Raw genomic sequence first — 22,228 nt, 5'->3', positions numbered from 1 at the left:
TGCAAACACCCTACAAAATACTGATAATTTTTTTTTATTTAGGAAACCCCTTAATACCTCCACCAAAGAGTATAGTACGATCAAGATGGCACAGTGATCGGTTCACAAAGGGATCCTATAGTTATGTGGAAGTTGGCAGTTCAGGTGATGATATAGATGTTATTGCACAACCTCTCCCATCAACGTCTGCAAAGGAACAGGTATGTCATGATTCTGATTTCTTTATTATGTAAAGTCCTCTCAGGGGCCATTATATTAGGTACACCTGTACACCTCATTAATGCAAAATCTCCTCAGCCAATCGTGTGGCAGCAGCTCAATGCATAACAGCATGCAGACATGGTCGAGAGGTTCAGTTGTTATTCAGACCAAACATCAGAATGGGGAAGAAATGTGATCTAAGTGACTGACTGTGGAATGATTGTTGGTGCCAGGTAGGGTGGTTTGAGTAACCCAGAAACAGCTGATCTCATGGGATTTTCATGCACAACAGCCTCTAGAGTTTACAGAGTGGCAGTTTGCGACAAACATTTATGAGTGGCAGTTCTGTGGGCACCTTGTTAATGAGAGAGGTTATCGGAGAATGACCAGACTGGTTCAGGAAGGTAAAAGTAACTCAAGTAACCATGTTTTACAACAGAGGTGTCCAGAAGAGTGTCTCTGAACGCATAACATGTCAAACCTTGAAGTGGTTGTCTTACGCCAGTAGAGGACCACTGCTATACCCAATAAAATGGCCACTGGGTGTACACATTAATTTTCTATCTCAAAGATTAAAATTGCTGTTTTGGATCTTCCTCTTGGGCAGTCCCCCAGGACCAAGGATGCTTCCTGTGGGTTCTGAGGTGGTGGAAGAGCCTTGTGTGAGATCTCCAAATTATGTGTTTGATGGAGAGGGTGGCTGGATTATATGCATGCTCCTTCCACAAGCTACACTCTACTGTTCAGACTTGAGGAGGGCTGCACCTCCACAGAAGCTCCACTGTACTGACGAGTTAGAGGCTCAGGATCCCAGTGAGTCAGTGTGGATGAAGTCAGCTAGTCCAAAGGTAGAGGATGTGTATGGACAAGAGACTGCAGATTGGGAGGCCCGATGTCTACAAGTTTGAGATTCCAGGGCTAAGGACAGGAGGCCTGGACGTGCCCTGTACTGGGGTTGCAGGCCTGTGAATGTGAGAGGATGGGAGTGAGTGAATGTGGTGTGTTTTTGCTGTTATTGTCTGGTTCTGTTGTGGTTGCTGCTTATGTGCTTGTCTTGGACATCGTGGGCATACTATGTTGGCGCTGGAGGGTGTGGTGACACTTAGCTACCCCAAACACATCTCAGATTGTGCTGTTAGTGACTGCAAACAACGCAGTTCACTGTATGTTCCAACGTACTCGTGACAAGTGAATCTGAACCTGTAAGTTTTCAGTGAGACTTCAAGAATGCCCTCGATCTGAAAATTATTTCCATCACCAAGCTCAAGGCACAGTTCATTTGCTTATCTGATTAGCAAGTACCTGAGCTTCTTAGCTGACTGTTCTCTGAGCCTGGTCGCTGCAGGCATTCGGCTAACAGTGATTCATTTAATCTGGTCATGTGGATCTGGAGGATCTGTGAGAAGAGCATTAGTAGCATTCCTCCAGTGCTGCCAGGTGTTACTGCCTGTCGTCCATGTCTCTGATGAATGTAAGAGCACACAGAGTTCATAGCTGCTTGCAAACCCATGAGCTCCGTGCTGGGCTTGACATCTAAGCTTTGGAGCAGATCTTGCAATTCTCATAAATACAAGAGATTCTGCAAATTCTAGAAATCCAGAGCAACACACAAAATGCTGGAGGAATTCAGCAGGTCAGGTGGCATCCATGGAAATTAATAATCAGTCGACATTTTGGGCTGAGATCTGTCATATCAGGGCTGGATGAAGGGTCTTGGCCCAAAACACTGACTGTTTCTTCATTTCTCTAAATGCTGCCTAACCTGCAGAGTTCCTCCAGCATCTTGTGTGTTGCTCTCACAATTCTTAGATTGAGATTCTAGATTAGGGAAAGGTTAATTTTGATGGTATCAGAAAGGATCTGGCAAGTGTTGATTGTGACAGGCCATTTTCTGGCAAAAATATACTTGCTAAGTGGGAGGCCTTCAAAAGTGAGATGTTGAGAGTACAAAGCTTGTATGTGCCTGTCAAAATAAAAGGTAACGATAACAGGTGTAGGGAACCTTGATCTTCAAGAGATATTTACAGGCATCCGTTAGTCTCGTGAGACAATGGATTTGAGCCTTGGAAGGTTTCCAGGGCGCAGGCCTGGGCAAGGTTGTATGGAAGACCAGCAATTGCCCATGCTGCAAGTCTCCCCTCTCCACGACACCGATGTTGTCCAAGGGAAGGGCATTATGACCCATACAGCTTGACACCAGAGCAATGTGTGATTAAGTGCCTTGCTCAAGACACACAATACGCTGCCTCAGCTGAGGCTTGAACTCGCGACCTTCAGATCACTAGACCAACGCCTTGACCACTTGGCCACGTGCCAACATCAAGAGACATTGAGGCCCTGGTTAAGGTTAAAAAGGAGCTGTACAGTCAACTAGGAAAAAATTAGGTGCTTACAGAGAATAAATGCAAAAGAACACTTGAGCCCTAAGCAACACATACAAAATTCTGGAGAAACTCAGCAGGTTAGGCAGCATCTATAGAAAAGAATTAACAGTTAACATTTCAGCGAAGACCCTTCAGGACGGAGAAAGAAGAGGGAAGATACCAGAAGCTGGGGGAGGTGGGGCGGAGGGGGGCAAAGAGACTAGCTGAAAGGTGATAGATGAAGCCAGGTGAATGGGAAAGGTCAAGGGCTGGAGAGGAAGGAATCTGATGGGAGCAGAGAGTGGGCCATAGGAGAAAGGGAAGGAGGAGGGGATCCAGGGGGAAGTAATCGTCAGGTGAGAAGAAGTAAAAGGTCAGAGTGGGGAGTAGAAAAAAGGTGGGAGAGGGATTTGTTTACTGGAAGGAGAAATCGATATTCATGCCATCAGGTTGGAGGGTACCTGAACGGAATATCTGGTGTCACTCCTCTACCCTGCGGGTGGGCTCAGCCTGGCGCAAGAGGAGGCCACGGATCGACATATTGGAACTAGAATGGGAATTGCAATTAAAATGTGTAGTTAATGTAAGTCCCTCTTGTGGTGGATGGTGCGGAGGTGCTTAATGAAGCAGTGCCCCATTTTACGAAGGATTCAGCAATGTAGAGGAGTCTGCAACGGGAGCACAGAACACAATAGCTGATTCACGGGTGATGAGTTACGTCACCTGGAAGAACTGTTTGTGTCCTGAATGGAGGTGAGGGAGAAGGTGTATGGGCAGGTGTAACACTTAAGCTGCTTGTAGGGATAAGTGCCTGGAGAGAGATTAGTGGGGAGGGAAAAATGGACAAGGGAATCGCGGAGGGAGGGGATAGCGGAGGTAAAGATATGTTTAGTTGTAGGGTACCTTTGAAGATGGCTGAAGTTAAAGAGGGTAATGTGTTGTATGGTACTTCCTGAGAAAGCTAAAGAAATTTGGCCTGTCCCCTAAAACCCTCACTAATTTTTATAGATACACAGTAGAAAGCATTCTTCTAGGGTACATCACAACCTGGTATGGAAGTTGTCATGTCCAAGACCGGAAGAAGCTGCAGAAGATCATGAACACAGCCCAACACATCACACAAACCAATCTTCCGTCCTTGGACTCACTTAACATCACATGCTGTCGGAGCAGTGCTGCCAGGATAATCAAGGACATGACCCGCCCAGCCAACACACTTTTTGTCCCTCTTCCCTCCGGGAGAAGGTTCAGGAGCTTGAAGACTCGTACGGTCAGATTTGGGAACAGCTTCTTTCCAACTGTGATAAGACTGCAGAACGGATCCTGACCCGGATCTGGGCCGTACCCTCCAAATATCCGGACCTGCCTCTCGGTTTTTTTGCACTACCTTGCTTTCCTTTTTCTATTTTCTATTTATGATTTATAATTTTAATATTTACTATCGATTTGTACTCCAGGGAGCGCGATGTGCAGAATCAAATATCGCTGTGATGATTGTATGCTCTAGTATCAATTGTTTGGCGACAATAGAGTATGAAAGTATGCAGAGGCTGATGGGGTGGTAGGTAAGGATAAGAGAGACTCTATCCTTATTAAGGCAGCGGGAAGATGGGATGAGCACAGATGTACAGGAAATGGAGGAGATTTGAGGTTGCCCTGGAAGACAAGGTGAAAGAGAATCCTAAGGGATTTTACAGATATGTTAAGAGCAACAGGATTTCTAGGGACAAAACTGATCCTCTGGAAGATCAGTATGGTAATCCATGTATGGAACCAAAAGAGATGGGGGAGATCTTAAATGATTTTTTTGCATCTGTATTTTCTCAGGAGATGGAAATGAGGAAAAATAGATTCAGCTTCCTACCCCCCGCCCCACCTTCCTGCTCTTACTTCTCATCTTTTTTACCAGTCTTGCTGAAGGGTCTTGGCCCAGAATGTTTCCAGAGATGTTTCCTGGTCTGTGAAGTTCCTCCAGCATTTTATGTGTTGCTTGGATTTCTGGCACCTTCAGATTTTCTCTTGTTTGTCAACTTCATGGACCCTGTACAGATTACAGGGGAGGAGGTGTTTGCTGTCCAGAGGCAGATTACGGTGGATCAATCCCTGACAAGGTGATCCCTCTGACCCTGCGGAAGTCAGGCGCAGAAATTGCCGGGGCCCCTAGCAGAGATATTTAAATCATCCTTAGGAACTGATAAGGTACCAGGTAGCCTATGTTGTTCCTCTGTTCAAGAAAGGCTGTAAAAATAAACCAGGAAATTGTAGGCCAGTAAGTCCGACGTCAGGAATGGGGAAGTTTTTGGAAGGTAATGTGAGTATTTAGATAGGCAGGGACTAGTTACGGATAGTCAGCATGGCTTCATGTGTGGTAGGTCATGTTTAACCAATCTTTTCAAGGAAGTCACCAGCAAAGTTGACGAAGGCAAGGCAATGGATGTTGTCTACATGGACTTTACCAAGGCATTTGACAAGGTCCCGCATGGGAGATTGGTTAAGGTTGGTCACTCAGCTTTCAAGATAGGGTCATAAAGAAGGCTTTTGGCATATTGGCCTTCATAAATCTCAGTATTGAGGACAGGAAATGGATTCTATGTTGAAATTGTACAAGACATTGGTGAGGTGTAATTTGGAGTATTGTGTGCAGTTTTGGTTACTTACCTACAGGAAAAATGCAAATAGGGTTGAAAGAGTACAGAGAAAATTTACAAGGATGTTGCTGGGTCTGGAGGACCTGAGTTATAGAAAATATTGAATTGGTCAGGACTTATTTCTTGGAACATAGAAGATTGAATAGAGGCATATAAAATTATGAGGGGTATAGGTAGGGTAAATGAAAGCACGCTTTTTCCACTGAGGTTGGGTGGGACCACAACCAGAGGTCATGGGTCAAGGGTGAAAGGTGAAAAGTTTAAGGGGAACATGAGGGGAAACGGTCATGAGAGAGTGGTACGACCTTAATTTCAATGTTTAAGAGAAGTTTGGATAGGTCCCGGTGCATGTCGATTCGATTAGGCAGTTTAATAGTTCGGCATAGACTAGATGAGCCGAATGGCCTGTTTCTGTGCTGTACATTTCTATGACTCTATATTTCCTAATGAATCTCAAGGAAGATTGGCCTGTCAAAGGCAGAAAAACTAATGGAAACGTTCTATAACATTAATTAAACTGCATACTAGATCACAAATTAAGGTTAGTCCTTAAGTCGTTGCATCCAACTCCAGCTGTGAGCAGCTGGCTCTGACTGATAGGATTAAACCATGATATCAATATTCTCCCAGTCTTATTAATAAATTAAATAAAGGAAAGAGTAGTTACTTGGACCGTACTGAATTTTTCACAGTGAACTCGTATAGCTGTGTGAGATACTTAATGGTCATTTTCAAATGGTGTGTGATATTTTGTACTTCTGAAAATCATTTTTTAACCTTTTTTCTCTTTTAATTTCTTCAGATAATTTATACAGGGTGGTCATTTTGCCCTTTTCCTAATGATGAATTATCAATATTTAATAAATGGCCTATATTTTAATTTTAAGATTTAAGTTTGTTTATTGTCATTCTTCAGCACACAAGTGTAAAGCAGCACAGAATGGCTGTTATTTTGGATCCAATACAGCATAAAAAAGACACCATAAGCATAAAAACACAATAAATATAAACACATAAGATAGCTCGTATAGATTGATTGACACCAGGCACAGAAGTGCCTGTACATAAGGTGATTGACAGGAAATGATGAAGTAGTGTTGGTTTGGGTGTGGAGGGATGGGTTAGTGAATGGAGGTGTTGATCAGTCGTACTGCTTGGGGAAGCTGTTTTTGAGTCTGGCTTCCTGGTGTGGATGCTACGTAGCCTTTCCCCTGATGGGATTGGGACAAACAGTCCAAGAGTGGGGTGGGTGGGATCTATCAAGATATTGCTGGGCTTTTTCCAACGCCTTTCTGTATATATGTCCTTAATGGCAGATAGGCCAGGCAGTTTTACTTACCTGGCATAGAGCCCTCCTGTGCAGTTTCTGTACCGCACTGTGATGCAGCATGTTAGGATGCTGTCCATTGAACGTCTGTAGAAGGTTGTGAGAATTGGTGTGTATAGTCCAGCTCCATTCATCCTCCTCAGAAAGTGGAGGTGTTTACGAGGCTTACCTTAAACTCTAAGCATCAGGGCTGGGAGCAGGGACACACAGCGACCCGACCACTCTAGCCCTCAGTGAGACCACGGCTGATCCAGTGGCTGAAGACTATTTAGAACATTAAAATGGAAGTCTTTGAGGATAGATATTTGTGACTCATGGTGCGATTTAATAATTTCACATTGCTGTTAGCCTTTACAGGTGCTTTTTGCTGGTGAAGCTACTCACCAAAAGTTTTATTCCACGACCCATGGTGCCTTGGAATCGGGATGGCGAGAAGCAGATCGCCTGAGAGACTACTATCTGCATCACTGTAACGTGAAGGGTTAATTTACCTGGCAGTCAAAAGCCACTTCTGCCGCGCTGTTAGCTGATTGAGCCATTCGAAAGATGTGCCAAATCTGTCCTCATTTTCAAGTTGTTCTTTACCATTCCTTTGTTTTTCATGCCCCTGCCATACATGGCTCTTGCTATCTCCTTATCTCTCTTACTGGTTCCTCTGCTTAGACTTTGATCCATGTGAGTTTAAATATTAAAAATTTTCTGTGCTGGATGATTTCTAGACATGTCAGTCCCAGAAAGATAGAGAATCAGAATCAGGGTTAGTCCCACCGGCATATGTTGTGAAATCTGTTGTTTTGCAGCGGCAGTACATTACAATACTTAGCAATAAAAACTATAAATTGCAATAAGTATATTTTAAAAGGAAAATTAAATAAACAAAAGAGAGGGGGGAGAGAAGTAGTGAGGTAGTGTTCATGGGTTCAATGTCCATTCAGAAATCTGACAGTGGAGGGGGAGAGGCTGTTCCTGAATCATTGAATGTGTGCCTTCAGAATCCTGTACCTCCACCCTGATGGTAGCAATGAGAACAAGGCATGCCCTGGGTGCTGGGGTCTTCAATGACGGATGCTGCCTTTTTAAGGCATCGCCTTTTGAAGGTGTTTTGGATGCCGGGGAGGCTAGTGTCCATGACGAGGGTGGCTGTGTTTACAACCCTCTGCAGCTTCTGATCCTGTGCTGTGGCCTCTCCATACCAAACAGTGATGAAACCAGTTAGGAGGCTCTCCGTGGTACATCTCTAGAAATTTTTAAAGTATCTTTGGAGACATTTCAATTCTCCTCAAACTCCATATGAAATATAACTGCCCAGGAAAGATTTTTAGAGAAATTGACACCCAGTTGCGAAGAATACTGAGGACTTGGCAGGGAAAGGTGATGACAGGGTTACTTGGAGGCAGCTCTTGAAGATCGTCTGCAGAAGATCCCATGGGTAACAGCAGGAGGGAAGGCAGAAAAGGCAAATGGGCCTGTTTCTGTGCTGTGGTGCTTGCTGACTGGATGGTCAGTGACAATTACTGTATTTCCAGCCTAATGCCAGCACCAGAGCTGGGAAATATGTTACCAATAATATATGAAATGAATGAATCTCCATATTGTCATCTCTGTTATTGCAACTGGAAGGCCACTTGTCTTATTTTTTTCTTCCCATGAGTTTTAATGTAAGGTGCATGTTTCTAATATTCTGGTGCACCTGCAAGTTGGCCTCCAGATTGACATGATGCATAGCATTTATGATTCCCCCATATGCTCTCTACCCAAGCCCTGTCCACCTCTCTCTGGCTCAATCCTCACAACTCGGTCATTTGACTGTGAAAAGCAATATTGTTACTCTTCTCTGCATGGCCCTCATTGCTTGGATGTTGTTCCTCGGTCTCAGTAATCAAAACTAAAAATTATTTTTAAAATGCAAATGATTTTGTAGATTATTAAATATTTTCTATCAATTATCGATGACAGATTCTTAACGTCTGAATATCTGTGGCTGTTGAATTTAATTGCATCTTTTGAACCCAATTGCTGGAAAAAATTGTTTTTTTTTTGCTTTGAATCTACTGAAAATATAGCGATATGTAAAATAATGTTTTTTTCCTGTACTCTATGGACATTTTATGAACAATGCCTGAAATGCACTTAAAATTCTCATATTGTGTCCACAGGAATGTGATTTTTATGTTCATTTAAAATTACCAAATGTCTGCAAATCTATTAAACTCTTACTCATCCTGGATTTCCAGCACCTGTTTTGTGTATTTTACTGAGCGCTTGTTTAGATATGATTAAATTTTGAAACTTAATTGGCATAGTTAATTAGTCACAGAGCACTACAACACATAAACAGGCCCTTCAGCCCATCTAGTCTGTGCCAAACTACAGTATCATTCTGCCTAGTCCCATCAGCCTGCACCCAGACCATAGCACTCTATTTCCTTCATGTCCGTGTACTTATCCAAGTTTGTATTAAGTGTTGAAATCAAACCAATATCCACCACTTCCACTGGCAGCTTGTTTCACACACTCACCGGCCTCTGAGTGAAGGAGTTCCCCTTAAACAGATGAGCCAAGGGGCCTATTGCTGTGCAATAGTGTTCTATGGCTCTATAGTTGTTCCTCTTCCCCTCCCCACCCCCATTCTTCTAAACTCCAGCGAGTACAGGCCCAGAGCCATCCAACTCAACTCATATGTTGACCCTTTCATTGCCAGAATCATTCTCATAAACTCCTCTGGACCCTCTCCAGTGCCAACATGTTCTTCCTCAAGATAGGAGGCCCAAAACTGCACGTATTATTCAAAGTGTGGTCTGACCAATGCCATATAAAGCCTCAGTGTTGCATCCTTGCTTTTATATTCTTGAAATGAATGCTCACAATGGATTTGCCTTCCCCACCACTGACTCAACCTGCAAGTTGACCTTTAGGAAATCCTGCACGAGGTCTCCCAAATCCATTTGCACCTCTGATTGCTGAAATTGCTTTCCATTTAGAAGGAGCCATACAACACAAAAACAGGCTCTTCTGTCCATGCAAGATTCCCATGTAAACGAGTTCCACTTGTCTGAAAGTAAACCTTATCCTTATAACCCTTTCCTATTCATGTACCTGTCCAAACACCTTTAAATATTAAGTACGTGCCTCAACACCTTCCTCTAACAGATCATTCAATATACTGAGAACTGCCTGCCCCCTCATGTTCCTATTAAATCTTTCCCCTATTACCTTAAATCTGTGCCCTCTACCTCTCAATACGCCAGCCCTGGGGAGAAAAGACTGTGTGCACTGACTCTATTTATGCCCTTGTGATTTTTATACATCGGAAGTGGGTGAGTTCTTTAATGACTACTTCACATTGGTCTTCATCGTGGAGAGTGATGTGGATGATGCTGAGATTATACTGAATTCTGATATGTTGATACTAAGGAGGAGGTATTGACTGACTTGATAAACATTAAGTGAACAAATCACGGGACCTGATGGATCACATTCTAGGATGCTGAGGAGATTGCTGTAGCCTTGACAGAGGCCATTGTATCATCTTTAACCATGGGTAAGGTGTTAATGTTGTTCAACAAACGAGAACATCGGCAGATGCTGGAAATCGAAGTAACACACACAAAATGCTGGAGGAACTCAGCAGGCCGGGCAGCATCTATGGAAAAGAGTAAACAGTCAAATGTTTTGGGCTGAGACCCTTCATCAGGACTCATGTTGTTCCTTTGTTCAAGAAGAGCAACAAGAACAAAGCAGGAAGTCGTAAGCCAGTGAGTCTTGGGTGGTGGAAGTAGATGTAATTAGGATCATATTTTGAGACAGGCACATAAACTGAATAGAGGGATATAGATCATATACACTACAGTCTGGTAGGATTAGTGTAAAGAGAGATTTCCTTTATTTGTCACGTGTACATTGAAACATACAGGAGGTGGAGGGGAGATACATCTCTTCCTAAGGAGGTGCAAGGTGCTCCTTCCCTCTGCTGGCCTGCAGGTCACCCTTGACCAAGGTGTAGCACCGGCCTAGCCCCTGATCGGGGTCACGTGAACCACATGGGAGCAGGTGGTGGATGGTCATATCAGCAGCTGTTGTGTATGACAAGTCCCAGTTATGCAACACAATCTCTGAAGAGCATTGATAATGCCTGGGATCACCCGTCTGGTAAAGACTGCACAGAAGAAAGCAATGGCAAACCTCTTCTGTAGAAAAATTTGCCAAGAACAATTATGGTCATGAGACTATGCTTACATCATATGACATGGCATACAATGATGATGACATCAAAACATACAATAAAATAAGTTGTTTTGTTTCGACAACCAACACAGTCCGAGGATGTGCTGGGGCAGCATGCAAGTATCACCACACTTCTGGTGTCAACATAGTGTCCACAACTTCCTGGCCCTTGCCCAAACTGTAGGTCTTTGGAATGTGGAAGGAAACCTACACGGCCACAGGAAGAACATAGAAATTCCTTACGGACGGAGGCAGGAAGTGAACTCCAGTCGGTGATTGCTGGTGCTGTAAACCTGTAAAGTCCTAACCACTATGCTACCATATTGTCATCAATGGTCAGTATAGACATGGTGGGCAGAATGGCCTTTCCCATTCTACGCTGTTTTATCCTTCTATATGTTGTAGGTACCAATAATGGGCTGCTTTTTCTCCTAGTGATCACTCGAGTTGAGTAAGATGTTCTACGGGGTTGTCCATTGGTGGGTCCTCAGGTGGCTGTGGAGGCTGAACTGGGATCCTCAGTGAGGCCAAGAGTAGGTAGTGAGTGTGATTAGTGGTTGGATCTTTTGGTTGTTCAGTGTCTCCTTTCACAACTGACGCCCGCTCTCTATGACATAGTGGAGGTCGCTCTTGTGTAGTCCAGATTTCCTCCAGGTGTATCTATTGAATGCAATGTCCTCCCAGTTTTTAGATGTCATGTTGAATTTCTTCAGGCTGATTTTGATGTTATCATTGAAATGTTTCCTTTTCCCTCCAGTGGCTCACTGACTTTCGTTCAGCTGGGAGTAACGGATCTGTTTGGGGAGACATGAGTTTGGCATTCAGATGCCATGACCTATCCATTGGAATTGGTGTTGCTTTGTGGGGAGATGCTACTCATGTTGGCCTCCTCCAGTATACTGGTGCTCATGTATCTATCCTTCCAGCTGATCCTCAAAATCTTTTGAAAGGCTCTTTGATGGTACTGTTCCAGGGCTTTTAGGTGTCTGCTATAGGATGTCCATGATTCAGCTCCACATAGGAAGGACGACTGCTCTGTAGACTAAAAGTTTTGTTTGGATCTGTAGGTCGTGGTCTTCAAAGATTCTTTTCTTTAACCTTGCATAGGTTCCACTGGCACTACTCAGGCAGTGGTTTCTCTCTGAGTCAATGTTCAATTTTGAGGAGAGAATACTGCCAAGGTAGGGAAGTAGTCAACATTTTCAAGGGTGATATCGTCAATTTTTATGAAAGGCTGGATAAATGGCTGGTTGGCCGGTGACCGATATAGGATCTGGGTCTTTTTTCGTATTCAGAATGAGACCCAGGAGTATCTATGCCCTGGCAAAGGCATTCAGGATATATTGGAGGTCTTCTTCAGGGTGTGCTGGAATTTCATTGGCATCCACATACTGTCGCTCCATGATAGGGGCAGTGCTGACCTTGTTCTTGGCCTTGAACCTGTTGATGTTGAAAAGCCGGCTGTCCATTCTATACATGATTGGGATTCCCTGTGGCAGGTCTTGGCCAGTGAGGTGCAGGATATCAACAGTAAAGATGGCAGATAGGGTGGGAACAATGATGTAGTTGTTTGACGCCAGTGAACGGTTGTGATTCACCGCCACTATTGCTGAGTGCTGTGGCTGATATGCCATCATGCAGCGCCTCAGCATTCGTAAATATTTGCCAGGACAGATAGTATATGCAAGAGAGTTTGTCGGTCTCCTGTATCAAATGTCTTTGCAAATCTATGAAAGCCAAGTACAAGGGTGGCTTTTGTTCACGTCATTCTCCCTGTAATTGGCGTGCCTACGAGACCTCTACATGGGCGGAATCTACACTGCAGGCTACAACGCCTCGCTACAACCCTTCCTCCTAAATGATACACAGGTTAAAATGTTGACACAACATCGAGGCAAAACGGCTGTAATATTCCATGGCTTTCATCTAATGAAAAAAAACTTTAAAGTTTTAAATTCCTGAGATATACTGCATTCTTTTAAGATGTTTTACATTACAGACATCCCACCTCTCCTATTAATTCCGGAGTCTCCCGCATATTAATAACAGCTTCCTGACGCCCGCAAATTATATACAATATCCCGGAAATGAGAGGGAGAGCGGGAGCGAGAGCGAGCATCCTGATTGGTCTCTCTTTGTGCTAAATAGACCTATCAGTTTTCTCTGTGGGCGGGCTTTACAGTCGACCGCTGTCTCTCCATCAGTTTAGTTTCGTGTCCTGCACCGCCATAGGAGAGTGTTCCAAAAAAAGATAAAACGCACTTCACCCCAGACTACACTAAAGTGTACCCCTGCCTAATAGGGGTCAAAAATAATGACAGTATTGCTCGCTGCACTGTTTGCAACAGTGACTTTTCTATTGCCCATGGTGGGTTAAGACTGTAAAAGATGTTGAGGTGAGTTCAACAGGTGTCATTCGTTCATTAGGATAGCTAACGTTAGTTAAACTAGCTGGCTAGCTGCTAAGGAGCTACTCTATTGATGTCCTACGTGATGAGGCCAAACTCCCTGTAGACGTGCTTAAAGTTGGAATAGAATTAAAAAACGACTCCATGATAATATATAAGTACATACTGTATTTTAATGTCACATTTTCTGCATATACCCAGTTTACAGATTACAGATTGGTTTACAGATTAGACAAAATCACTAAACAAAGTATTACATAAGACAATATAATAAGGATACACTTTGTGCATTAATTTCTTTTAGGGACCACAACATATTAGGGAGGCTAATCGCAGGGAAGGCTGCTCAAGTATTTCACAGTTCTTTTCAGCAGAGCCACATCACAGCATCACAGTACAAGGAAAGTTTGCAAAAGAAATAGAAAAGCTATTTGCATCAGCATTGAACACACATAAAAGTTGCTGGTGAACGCAGCAGGCCAGGCAGCATCTCCAGGAAGAGGTGCAGTCGACGTTTCAGGCCGAGACCCTTCGTCAGGACACAATTAGTCCTCTTCCTTCAGTTAGTCCTGACGAAGGGTCTCGGCCTGAAACGTCGACTGCACCTCTTCCTAGGGATGCTGCCTGGCCTGCTGCGTTCACCAGCAACTTTTATGTGTGTTGCTCGAATTTCCAGCATCTGCAGAATTCCTGTTGTTTGCATTAGCATTGAGATTGCCAACAAAATACTCAACAAGGAATATATATATATATATATATATATATATATATATATATATGTGTGTGTGTAAATAGTTTCAATATGGTCAAATAAATTGTGTTCTTTCATAATCAAATGCCCCGTATACATGCGCCCTTGGAGGTCGACAGGGGGGGGTGATATGGGGTTGCGGGGGGCGGGGGTGCTACCTCCCTGAAATGAGTTTTTGCAGGGTGGGATGCTTTATATTACTAAACTTGGCTCCAGTTGGGATAAAACACGCTGTGGAAAGCAAATGCTAGTAGCTGCGAAAACACACCTTTTTCTGCACTGTTCCTTATGTGTGTGTATTTATCATCATTAAAGTATGTTTCTAAAAAATTAATAAAGCAATGTGCAGTACGCGTGTTGCAGAAAATGTAGAGCGACGCGGCTGAGCAGCGGACCTTTACGCTTTTGTGGTCGCGGGTGATTTAGAGACGGTCCCCGCTTCGTTGTCAATCAGCGGTTGCGCGGGCAACGGCGGCGGCGGCGGCTCGGGGCCTCGGGATAGTCGCGGCGATGAGCGGCCGAGCGGCGTGGGCCGCACTCCAGCTGCGGCGAAGTTTCGACCTCGCCAACCGCGACGTGGCGCGCTGGTTCCCGGGTCACATGGCGAAAGGTAGCGGCTGGGCCTGGGGCGAGGTCGGATCGGGCCCGGGAAACCGGCACAAAAAGCTCTGACACGCCTGGCTCCGATGCCGGTGTTTGCCTCCTCTCCTCTCCGTGTCCGCCGACGCTGGCAGGGGAAGTGCAGACTGAGATACCGCCCGGGTGGGAGTGAACGGGGTGAGGGGTGAGGGGGAGAATGGGTCATAGGACAACAGGGCACTGAAAACAATCGTGAAGTCTTCGGCGGGTCGCACAGCCCCTGGAGGATAAAGGTGAAGTCAATGGGCTTATGGGCTTAATGAGAGTCGAATGATCATACCTTATATATAGAACATAGAATAGTACAGCACAGTACAGGCCCTTCGGCCCACAATGTTGTGCCGACCGTCAAACCCTGCCTCCCATATAACCCCCCACCTTAAATTCCTCCATAAACCTGTCTAGTAGTCTCTTAAACTTCACTAGTGTATCTGCCTCCACCACTGACTCAGGCAGTGCATTCCGCGCACCAACCACTCTCTTGAGTTAAAAACCTTCCTCTAATATCCGCCTTGAACTTCCCACCCTTACCTTAAAGCCATGTCCTCTTGTATTGAGCAGTGGTGCCCTGGGGAAGAGGCACTGGCTATCCACTCTATCTATTCCTCTTATTATCTTGTACACCTCTATCATGTCTCCTTTCATCCTCCTTCTCTCCAAAGAGTAAAGCCCTTGCTCCCTTAATCTCTGATCATAATCCATACTCTCTAAACCAGGCAGCATCCTGGTATGAGTCTGTGGTGGCCAGTGCTATCATGTTTGCTGATGTTTGCTGTTGTGTGCTGGGGCAACAGGCTGAGGGTAGCAGACACCAACAGAATCAACAAACTTATTCGTAAGGCCAGTGATGTCGTGGAGATGGAACTGGACTCTCTCACGGTGGTGTCTGAAAAGAGGATGCTGTCCAAGTTGCATGCCATCTTGGTCACTGTCTCCCATCCACTACATAATGTACTGGGTAGACACAGGAGTACATTCAGCCAGAGACTCATTCCACCGAGATGCAGCACTGAGCGTCATAGGAAGTCATTCCTGCCTGTGGCCATCAAACTTTACAACTCCTCCCTTGGAGGGTCAGACATCCTGAGCCAATAGGCTGGTCCTGGACTTATTTCATAATTTACTGGCATAATTTACATATTACTATTTAACTATTTATGGTTCTATTACTATTTATTATTTATGGAGCAACTGTAACGAAAACCAATTTCCCCCGGGATTAATAAAATATGACTATGACTAAATCTCTGTACCCTTTCCAATGCTTCCATATCCTTCCTATAGTGAGGCGACCAGAACTGGACACAGTACTCCAAGTGTGGCCTAACCAGAGTGTTATAGAGCTGCATCATTACATCGCGACTCTTAAACTCTATCCCTCGACTTATGAAAGCTTATATCACATGAAGATATGACAAACTATTCAGGGTAGGTTAGATTTTGAGGAGCAACCTGTTCTGGCAAATCCTCAGCACATTATTGAATAGTGACGATATACAGTGTAGAAACAGACCCTTTGCCTAACTCATCCACACACACCAAGATGTCTTTGCATGCTGGTCCCATTGACCTCCCAATCGTCCCTTGCACCTTACTGCCTGCCTGCACTGCTCCATCTCTGTAAGTGTGACACTTTATTTTGTACTATGTAAGCACAGGAGATTCTGCAGATGCTGAGCAGCCCACAAAATGACAACTGTTTTGGTAACTGACCTGCAAGTATCTTGTTTTTTTGAAAATTGTCAGCATTGAGAGAGAGTTCATTTTGCTTTTTAGTTATATTTTGTTGTCAGCTACAGAATGTGCTGTTAGGCAAATTAAGTACTGTTCTGGGTGGCCTGTTTGATATAGGATTTAGGATTGCTTTTGTATTTATATTTATTGTGGTTTTTTTGTTGCTTTCTATGTTCTTTATGCTTATTGTGTTTTTTGATGCTGCGTTAGATCCGGAGTAACAATCATTTAGTTCTCCTTTACACTCGTGTACTGAGGACTGGCAATAAAGAATACTGAATCTTGAACTCCTCAATGATGTAGTACTGGTCAGCTGCCAGTGTCAGCCTAGAGTATGTGGGCTTAATCCAGAGTCATAAATGCAAATGTTAATCAAATGTGCCTTCACAGCAGCTACTTGGATAAGCATCATACAGTTTAAGTGTGTGGGATCATTGCTGTTTCACTGCAGTGATCTCTGGAGTTAGTTGAGAGTGTTTGAGGTGACCCATTCTCCTTTCTCACTCCGAACCAGTGTTGGGAGATAAGTTTTCACGTTTCTTCTGCTATAATAAATGCGGAAAAACACATTTTTGCGAAGTCCACACACCTGTCATTAGAAAGGCATCTAATGGGCATGTACTTGGATAGGAAAGACATAGGGAACATGTGCCTAATGCAGGTAAAGGGATCCGTGTAGACAAACATCACAATCAGTGCGAAGGACCTATGATTTTATATGATTCTGTCTAAGAAATGTTTTTTCTTACCATGTAAATGAGTTCATGAATTATAATTAATTTCTGTATAGATGATTGGGATGCAGGTACCTTTTTTTATGTGATAAAACCATGCTTGCTGTGCTGAAGGTTGACCCTATTGTGTTTTATCCAGGCCTGAAAAAGATGCAAGCCAGTCTGAAAAAAGTGGATTGTATGATTGAAGTTCATGATGCACGAATATCCTTTAACAATGTAGCCCTTCAAACGGTTTAACCCAAAAGCTACTAGGAAACTTAGGCATCTGGAGAATTAGACATGCGTAATTCAAGTTCAAGTTTATCGTCATTCAACCATATATATGTATCCCGCCAAATGACACAATGTACCCCCAGACCAATATGCATATAACTCACATACAACACATAATGCAATATAGAAACAGAAAAACTACAGCACAATACAGGCCCTTCGGCCCACAATGCTGTGCCGAACATGTCCTTACCATAGAACCAAAGAAACTACAGCACAGAAACAGGCCCTTTGGCCCTTCTTGGCTGTGCCAAACCATTTTCTGCCTAGTCCCACTGACCTGCACACGGACCATATCCCTCCATACACCTCCCATCCATGTATCTGTCCAATTTATTCTTAAATGTTAAAAAAGAACCCGCATTTACCACCTCGTCTGGCAGCTCATTCCATACTCCCACCACTCTCTGTGTGAAGAAGCCCCTCCTAATGTTCCCTTTAAACTTTCCCTCCCTCACGCTTAACCCATGTCCTCTGGTTTTTTTTCTCCCCTTGCCTCTGGAAAAAGCCTGCTTGCATTCACTCTATCTATACCAATCATAATTTTATATACCTCTATCAAATCTCCCCTCATTCTTCTACGCTCCAGGGAATAAAGTCCTAACCTATTCAACCTTTTTCTGTAACTGAGTTTCTCAAGTCCCGGCAACATCCTTGTAAACCTTCTCTGCACTCTTTCAACCTTATTTATATCCTTCCTGTAATTTGGTGACCAAAACTGAACACAATACTCCAGATTCGGCCTCACCAATGCCTTATACAACCTCATCATAACATTCCAGCTCTTATACTCAATACTTCGATTAATAAAGGCCAATGTACCGAAAGCTCTCTTTATGACCCTATCTACCTGTGACGACACTCTTAGGGAATTTTGTATCTGTATTCCGAGATCCCTCTGTTCCACTGCACTCCTCAGTGCCTTACCATTAAACCTGTATGTTCTACGTTGGTTTGTCCTTCCAACGTGCAATACCTCACACATGTCAGTATTAAACTCCATCTGCCATTTTTCAGCCCATTTTTCCAGCTGGTCCAAGTCCCTCTGCAGGCTCTGAAAACCTTCCTCACTGTCTACTACACCTCCAATCTTTGTATCATCAGCAAACTTGCTGATCCAATTTACCACATTATCATCCAGATCATTGATATAGATGACAAATAACAATGGACCCAGCACTGATCCCTGTGGCACACCACTAGCCACAGGCCTCCACTCAGAGAAGCAATTCTCTACCACCACTCTCTGGCTTCTTCCATCGAGCCAATGTCTAATCCAATTTACCATCTCTCCATGTATACCTAGCGACTGAATTTTCCTAACTAACCTCCCATGCGGGACCTTGTCAAAGGCCTTACTGAAGTCCATGTAGACAATATCCACTGCCTTCCCTTCATCCACTTTCCTGGTAACCTCCTCGAAAAACTCCAACAGATTGGTCAAACATGACCTACCACGCACAAAGCCATGTTGACTCTCCCTAATAAGCCCCTGTCTATCCAAATGCTTGTAGATTCTGTCTCTTAGTACTCCCTCCAATAACTTACCTACTACTGACGTTAAACTCACCGGCCCATAATTTCCCGGATTACTTTTCGATCCTTTTTTAAACAACGGAACAAAATAAGCCACTCTCCAATCCTCCGGCACTTCACCCGTAGACAGCGGCATTTTAAATATTTCTGCCAGGGCCCCCGCAATTTCAACACTAGTCTCCTTCAAGGTCCGAGGGAACACTCTGTCAGGTCCCGGGGATTTATCCACTTTAATTTTCCTCAAGACAGCAAGCACCTCCTCCTTTTCAATCTGTACAGTTTCCATGGTCTCACTACTTGATTCCCTCAATTCCATAGATTTCATGCCAGCTTCCTTAGTAAATACAGACGCAAAAAACCTATTTAAGATCTCCCCCATTTCCTTTGGTTCCGCACAAAGCCGACCACTCTGATCTTCAAGAGGACCAATTTTATCCCTTACAATCCTTTTGCTCTTAATATACCTGTAAAAGCTCTTTGGATTATCCTTCACTTTGACTGCCAAGGCAACCTCATGTCTTCTTTTAGCCCTCCTGATTTCTTTCTTAAGTATTTTCTTGCACTCAAGCACCTGATTTACCTCCTGTTTCCTATACATTTCATACAACTCCCTCTTCTTTATCAGAGTTGCAATATCCCTTGACAACCAAGGTTCCTTATTCCTATTCAATTTGCCTTTAATCCTGACAGGAACATACAAACTCTGCACTCTCAAAATTTCCCCTTTGAAGGCTTCCCACCTACCAATCACATCTTTGCCAGAGAACAACCTGTCCCAATCCATGCTTTTTAGATCCTTTCTCATTTCTTCAAATTTGGCCTTCTTCCAGTTCAGAACCTCAACCCTAGGACCAGATCTATCCTTGTCCATGATCAAATTGAAACTAATGGTGTTATGATCACTGGAACCAAAGTGCTCCCCTACACAGACTTCTGTCACTTGCCCTAATTTGTTTCCTAACAGGAGATCCAATATTGCATCCCCTCTAGTTGGTCCCTCTATATATTGATTTAGAAAACTTTCCTGAACACATTTTACAAACTCTAAACCATCTAGACCCCTAACAGTATGGGAGTCCCAATCAATGTATGGAAAATTAAAATCCCCTACCACCACAACTTTATGTTTCCTGCAGTTGCCTGCTATCTCTCTGCAGATTTGCTCTTCCAAGTCTCATTGACTATTGGGTGGTCTGTAATACAATCCCACTAATGTGGCCATACCTTTCCTGTTTCTCAGCTCCACCCATAAGGACTCAGTAGACAAGCCCTCTAATCTGTCCTGCCTGAGCACTGCTGTAATATTTTCCCTAACAAGCAATGCTACTCCCCCACCTTTCATTCCTCTGCCTCGATCACATATGAAACATCGGAACCCTGGAATATTAAGCTGCCAGTCCTGCCCCTCCTGTAGCCAAGTTTCACTAATTGCTACAACATCATAATTCCACGTGTCAATCCATGCCCTCAACTCATCCGCCTTCCCCGCAATACTCCTAGCATTGAAATATATACACCTCAGAAGATTTTTACCACTCACAACCTTTCTATCAGCGGATTTGCTTAAACTTGCAACATCATTTATTTTCACCCCAGCCACACTGTCAGCTCTGGCACTCTGGTTCCCATCCCCCTGCAAATCTAGTTTAAAGCCTCCCCAATAGCACTAACAAACCTCCCTGAAAGGATATTGGTCCCCCTGTGGTTCAAGTGTAACCCGTCTCTCTTGTACAGGTCCCACCTGCCCCAGAAGAGGTCCCAATGATCCTGAAATCTGAAACCCTGCCCCCTACACCAGTTCCTCAGCCACTTGTTCCTCCTCCAGAGCATCCTATTCCTACCCTCACTGGCACCTAGCACAGGTAGCAATCCTGAGATTACCACCCTTGAGGTCCTGCTTTTCAACTTCCCACCAAGCTCTCTATACTCACTGTCCAGGACCTCTTCACTCTTCCTTGCTATGTCATTGGTACCGATGTGCACCACGACATCTGGCTGGTCACCCTCCCACTTCAGAATGTCACGCAATCGATCAGAGACATCCTTGACCCTGGCACCTGGGAGGCAACAAACCATCCTGGATTCTCTGTCACGACCACAGAACCTTCTATCTGCACCTCGAACTATCGAGACCCCTATCACTACCGCTCTCCTCTTTTTCCACCCTCCCTTCTGCACTGCAGAGCCAGACTCAGTGCCAGAGATCCGGCTACTGCAGCTAGTCCCAGGTAAGTCATCCCCCCAGCAGTATCCAATACGGTATACTTGTTGTTGAGGGGAATGGTCACAGGGGAACCCTGCTCTGCCTGCCCTTTCCTCTTCCCTCGCCTGACAGTGACCCAATTTCCTGTCCTCTGCTCCTTTGGCGTAACTACCTCCCTGTAGCTATGATCTATAATCTCCTCATTCTCCCGAATGATCCGCAGGTGATCCAGCTCCTGCTCCAGTTCCCTAACGCGGTTTGTCAGGAGCTGCAGCTGGTTGCACTTCTTGCAGGTGTCGTTTTCAGGGACACCGGAGGGCTCCCTGACTTCCCACATCCTGCAAGAGGAGCATTCCAACATCCTGCTTGGCATTCTCTCTACTCTAAAGAACCTGAACAGAAAACTTACCAGAACCTACCCCGGCCTCTGCCTGTTGTTGCTGAAGCCATTTGAGCCAAAGCCGTCCCTCTCCGACGATGGCCGCTATATATGGTGGTCTGCTTTTTAAACCTTGATGCGCTACGTCACGCGCCTGCGCAGTGCAGACCCTTCTCCCCGAGCAGTGTTTAAAACACTTACCTTAGAAATTACCTAGGGTTACCCATAGCCCTCTATTTTTCTAAGCTCCATGTACCTATCCAGGAGTCTCTTAAAAGACCTTATTGTATCCGCCTTCACCACCGTCACCGGCAGCCCATTCCACGCACTCACCACTCTGCGTTTAAAAAAAAATTACCCTGACATCTGCTCCATGCCTACTTCCAAGCACCTTAGACCTGTGCCCTTTTGTGATAGCCATTTCAGCCCTAGGAAAAAAGCCTCTAGTCAGACTATCCACACGATCAATACCTCTCATTATCTTATACACCTCTATCAGGTCACCTGTCATCCTCTCTGTCACTCCAAGGAGTAAAGGCCAAGTTCACTCAACCTATTCTCATAAGGCATGCTCCCCAATCCAGGCAACATCCTTCTAAATCTCCTCTGCCCCCTTTCTATATTTTCCACATCCTTCCTGCAGTGAGGTGACCAGAACTGAGCACAGCACTCCAAGTGGGGTCTGACCAGGGTCCAATATAGCTGTAACATTATCTCTCCGCTCCTAAACTCAATCCCATGGTTGATGAAAGCCAATACACCATATGCCTTCTTAACCACACAGTCAACCTGCACAGCAGCTTTG

At 44.4% G+C, this 22,228-nt stretch overlaps 2 protein-coding genes across 2 annotated transcripts in view; both read left to right on the top strand.

Annotated features, from left to right (window-relative positions):
• The window catches only part of paox (polyamine oxidase), a 39,576-nt gene extending 30,786 nt beyond the window's left edge, over positions 1-8,790 (top strand). The window contains exons 7-8 of the mRNA XM_063070314.1: positions 43-200; positions 6,888-8,790. Of these exons, the coding sequence (XP_062926384.1) occupies positions 43-200; positions 6,888-7,025 (296 nt within the window). The 3' untranslated portion in view covers positions 7,026-8,790. The remainder of the gene's footprint in view (positions 1-42; positions 201-6,887) is intronic.
• Positions 8,791-14,344: 5,554 nt separating this feature from the next.
• mtg1 (mitochondrial ribosome-associated GTPase 1) overlaps positions 14,345-22,228 on the top strand; it is a 32,885-nt gene continuing 25,001 nt past the window's right edge. The window contains exons 1-2 of the mRNA XM_063070313.1: positions 14,345-14,532; positions 17,169-17,235. Of these exons, the coding sequence (XP_062926383.1) occupies positions 14,433-14,532; positions 17,169-17,235 (167 nt within the window). The 5' untranslated portion in view covers positions 14,345-14,432. The remainder of the gene's footprint in view (positions 14,533-17,168; positions 17,236-22,228) is intronic.

This window comes from Mobula hypostoma, chromosome 18 (genome assembly GCF_963921235.1).
Source record: "Mobula hypostoma chromosome 18, sMobHyp1.1, whole genome shotgun sequence".
Taxonomy (NCBI): domain Eukaryota; kingdom Metazoa; phylum Chordata; class Chondrichthyes; order Myliobatiformes; family Myliobatidae; genus Mobula; species Mobula hypostoma.
Note: the sequence above shows the minus strand (reverse complement) of the source record. Positions and strands in the feature narration are given on the sequence as shown.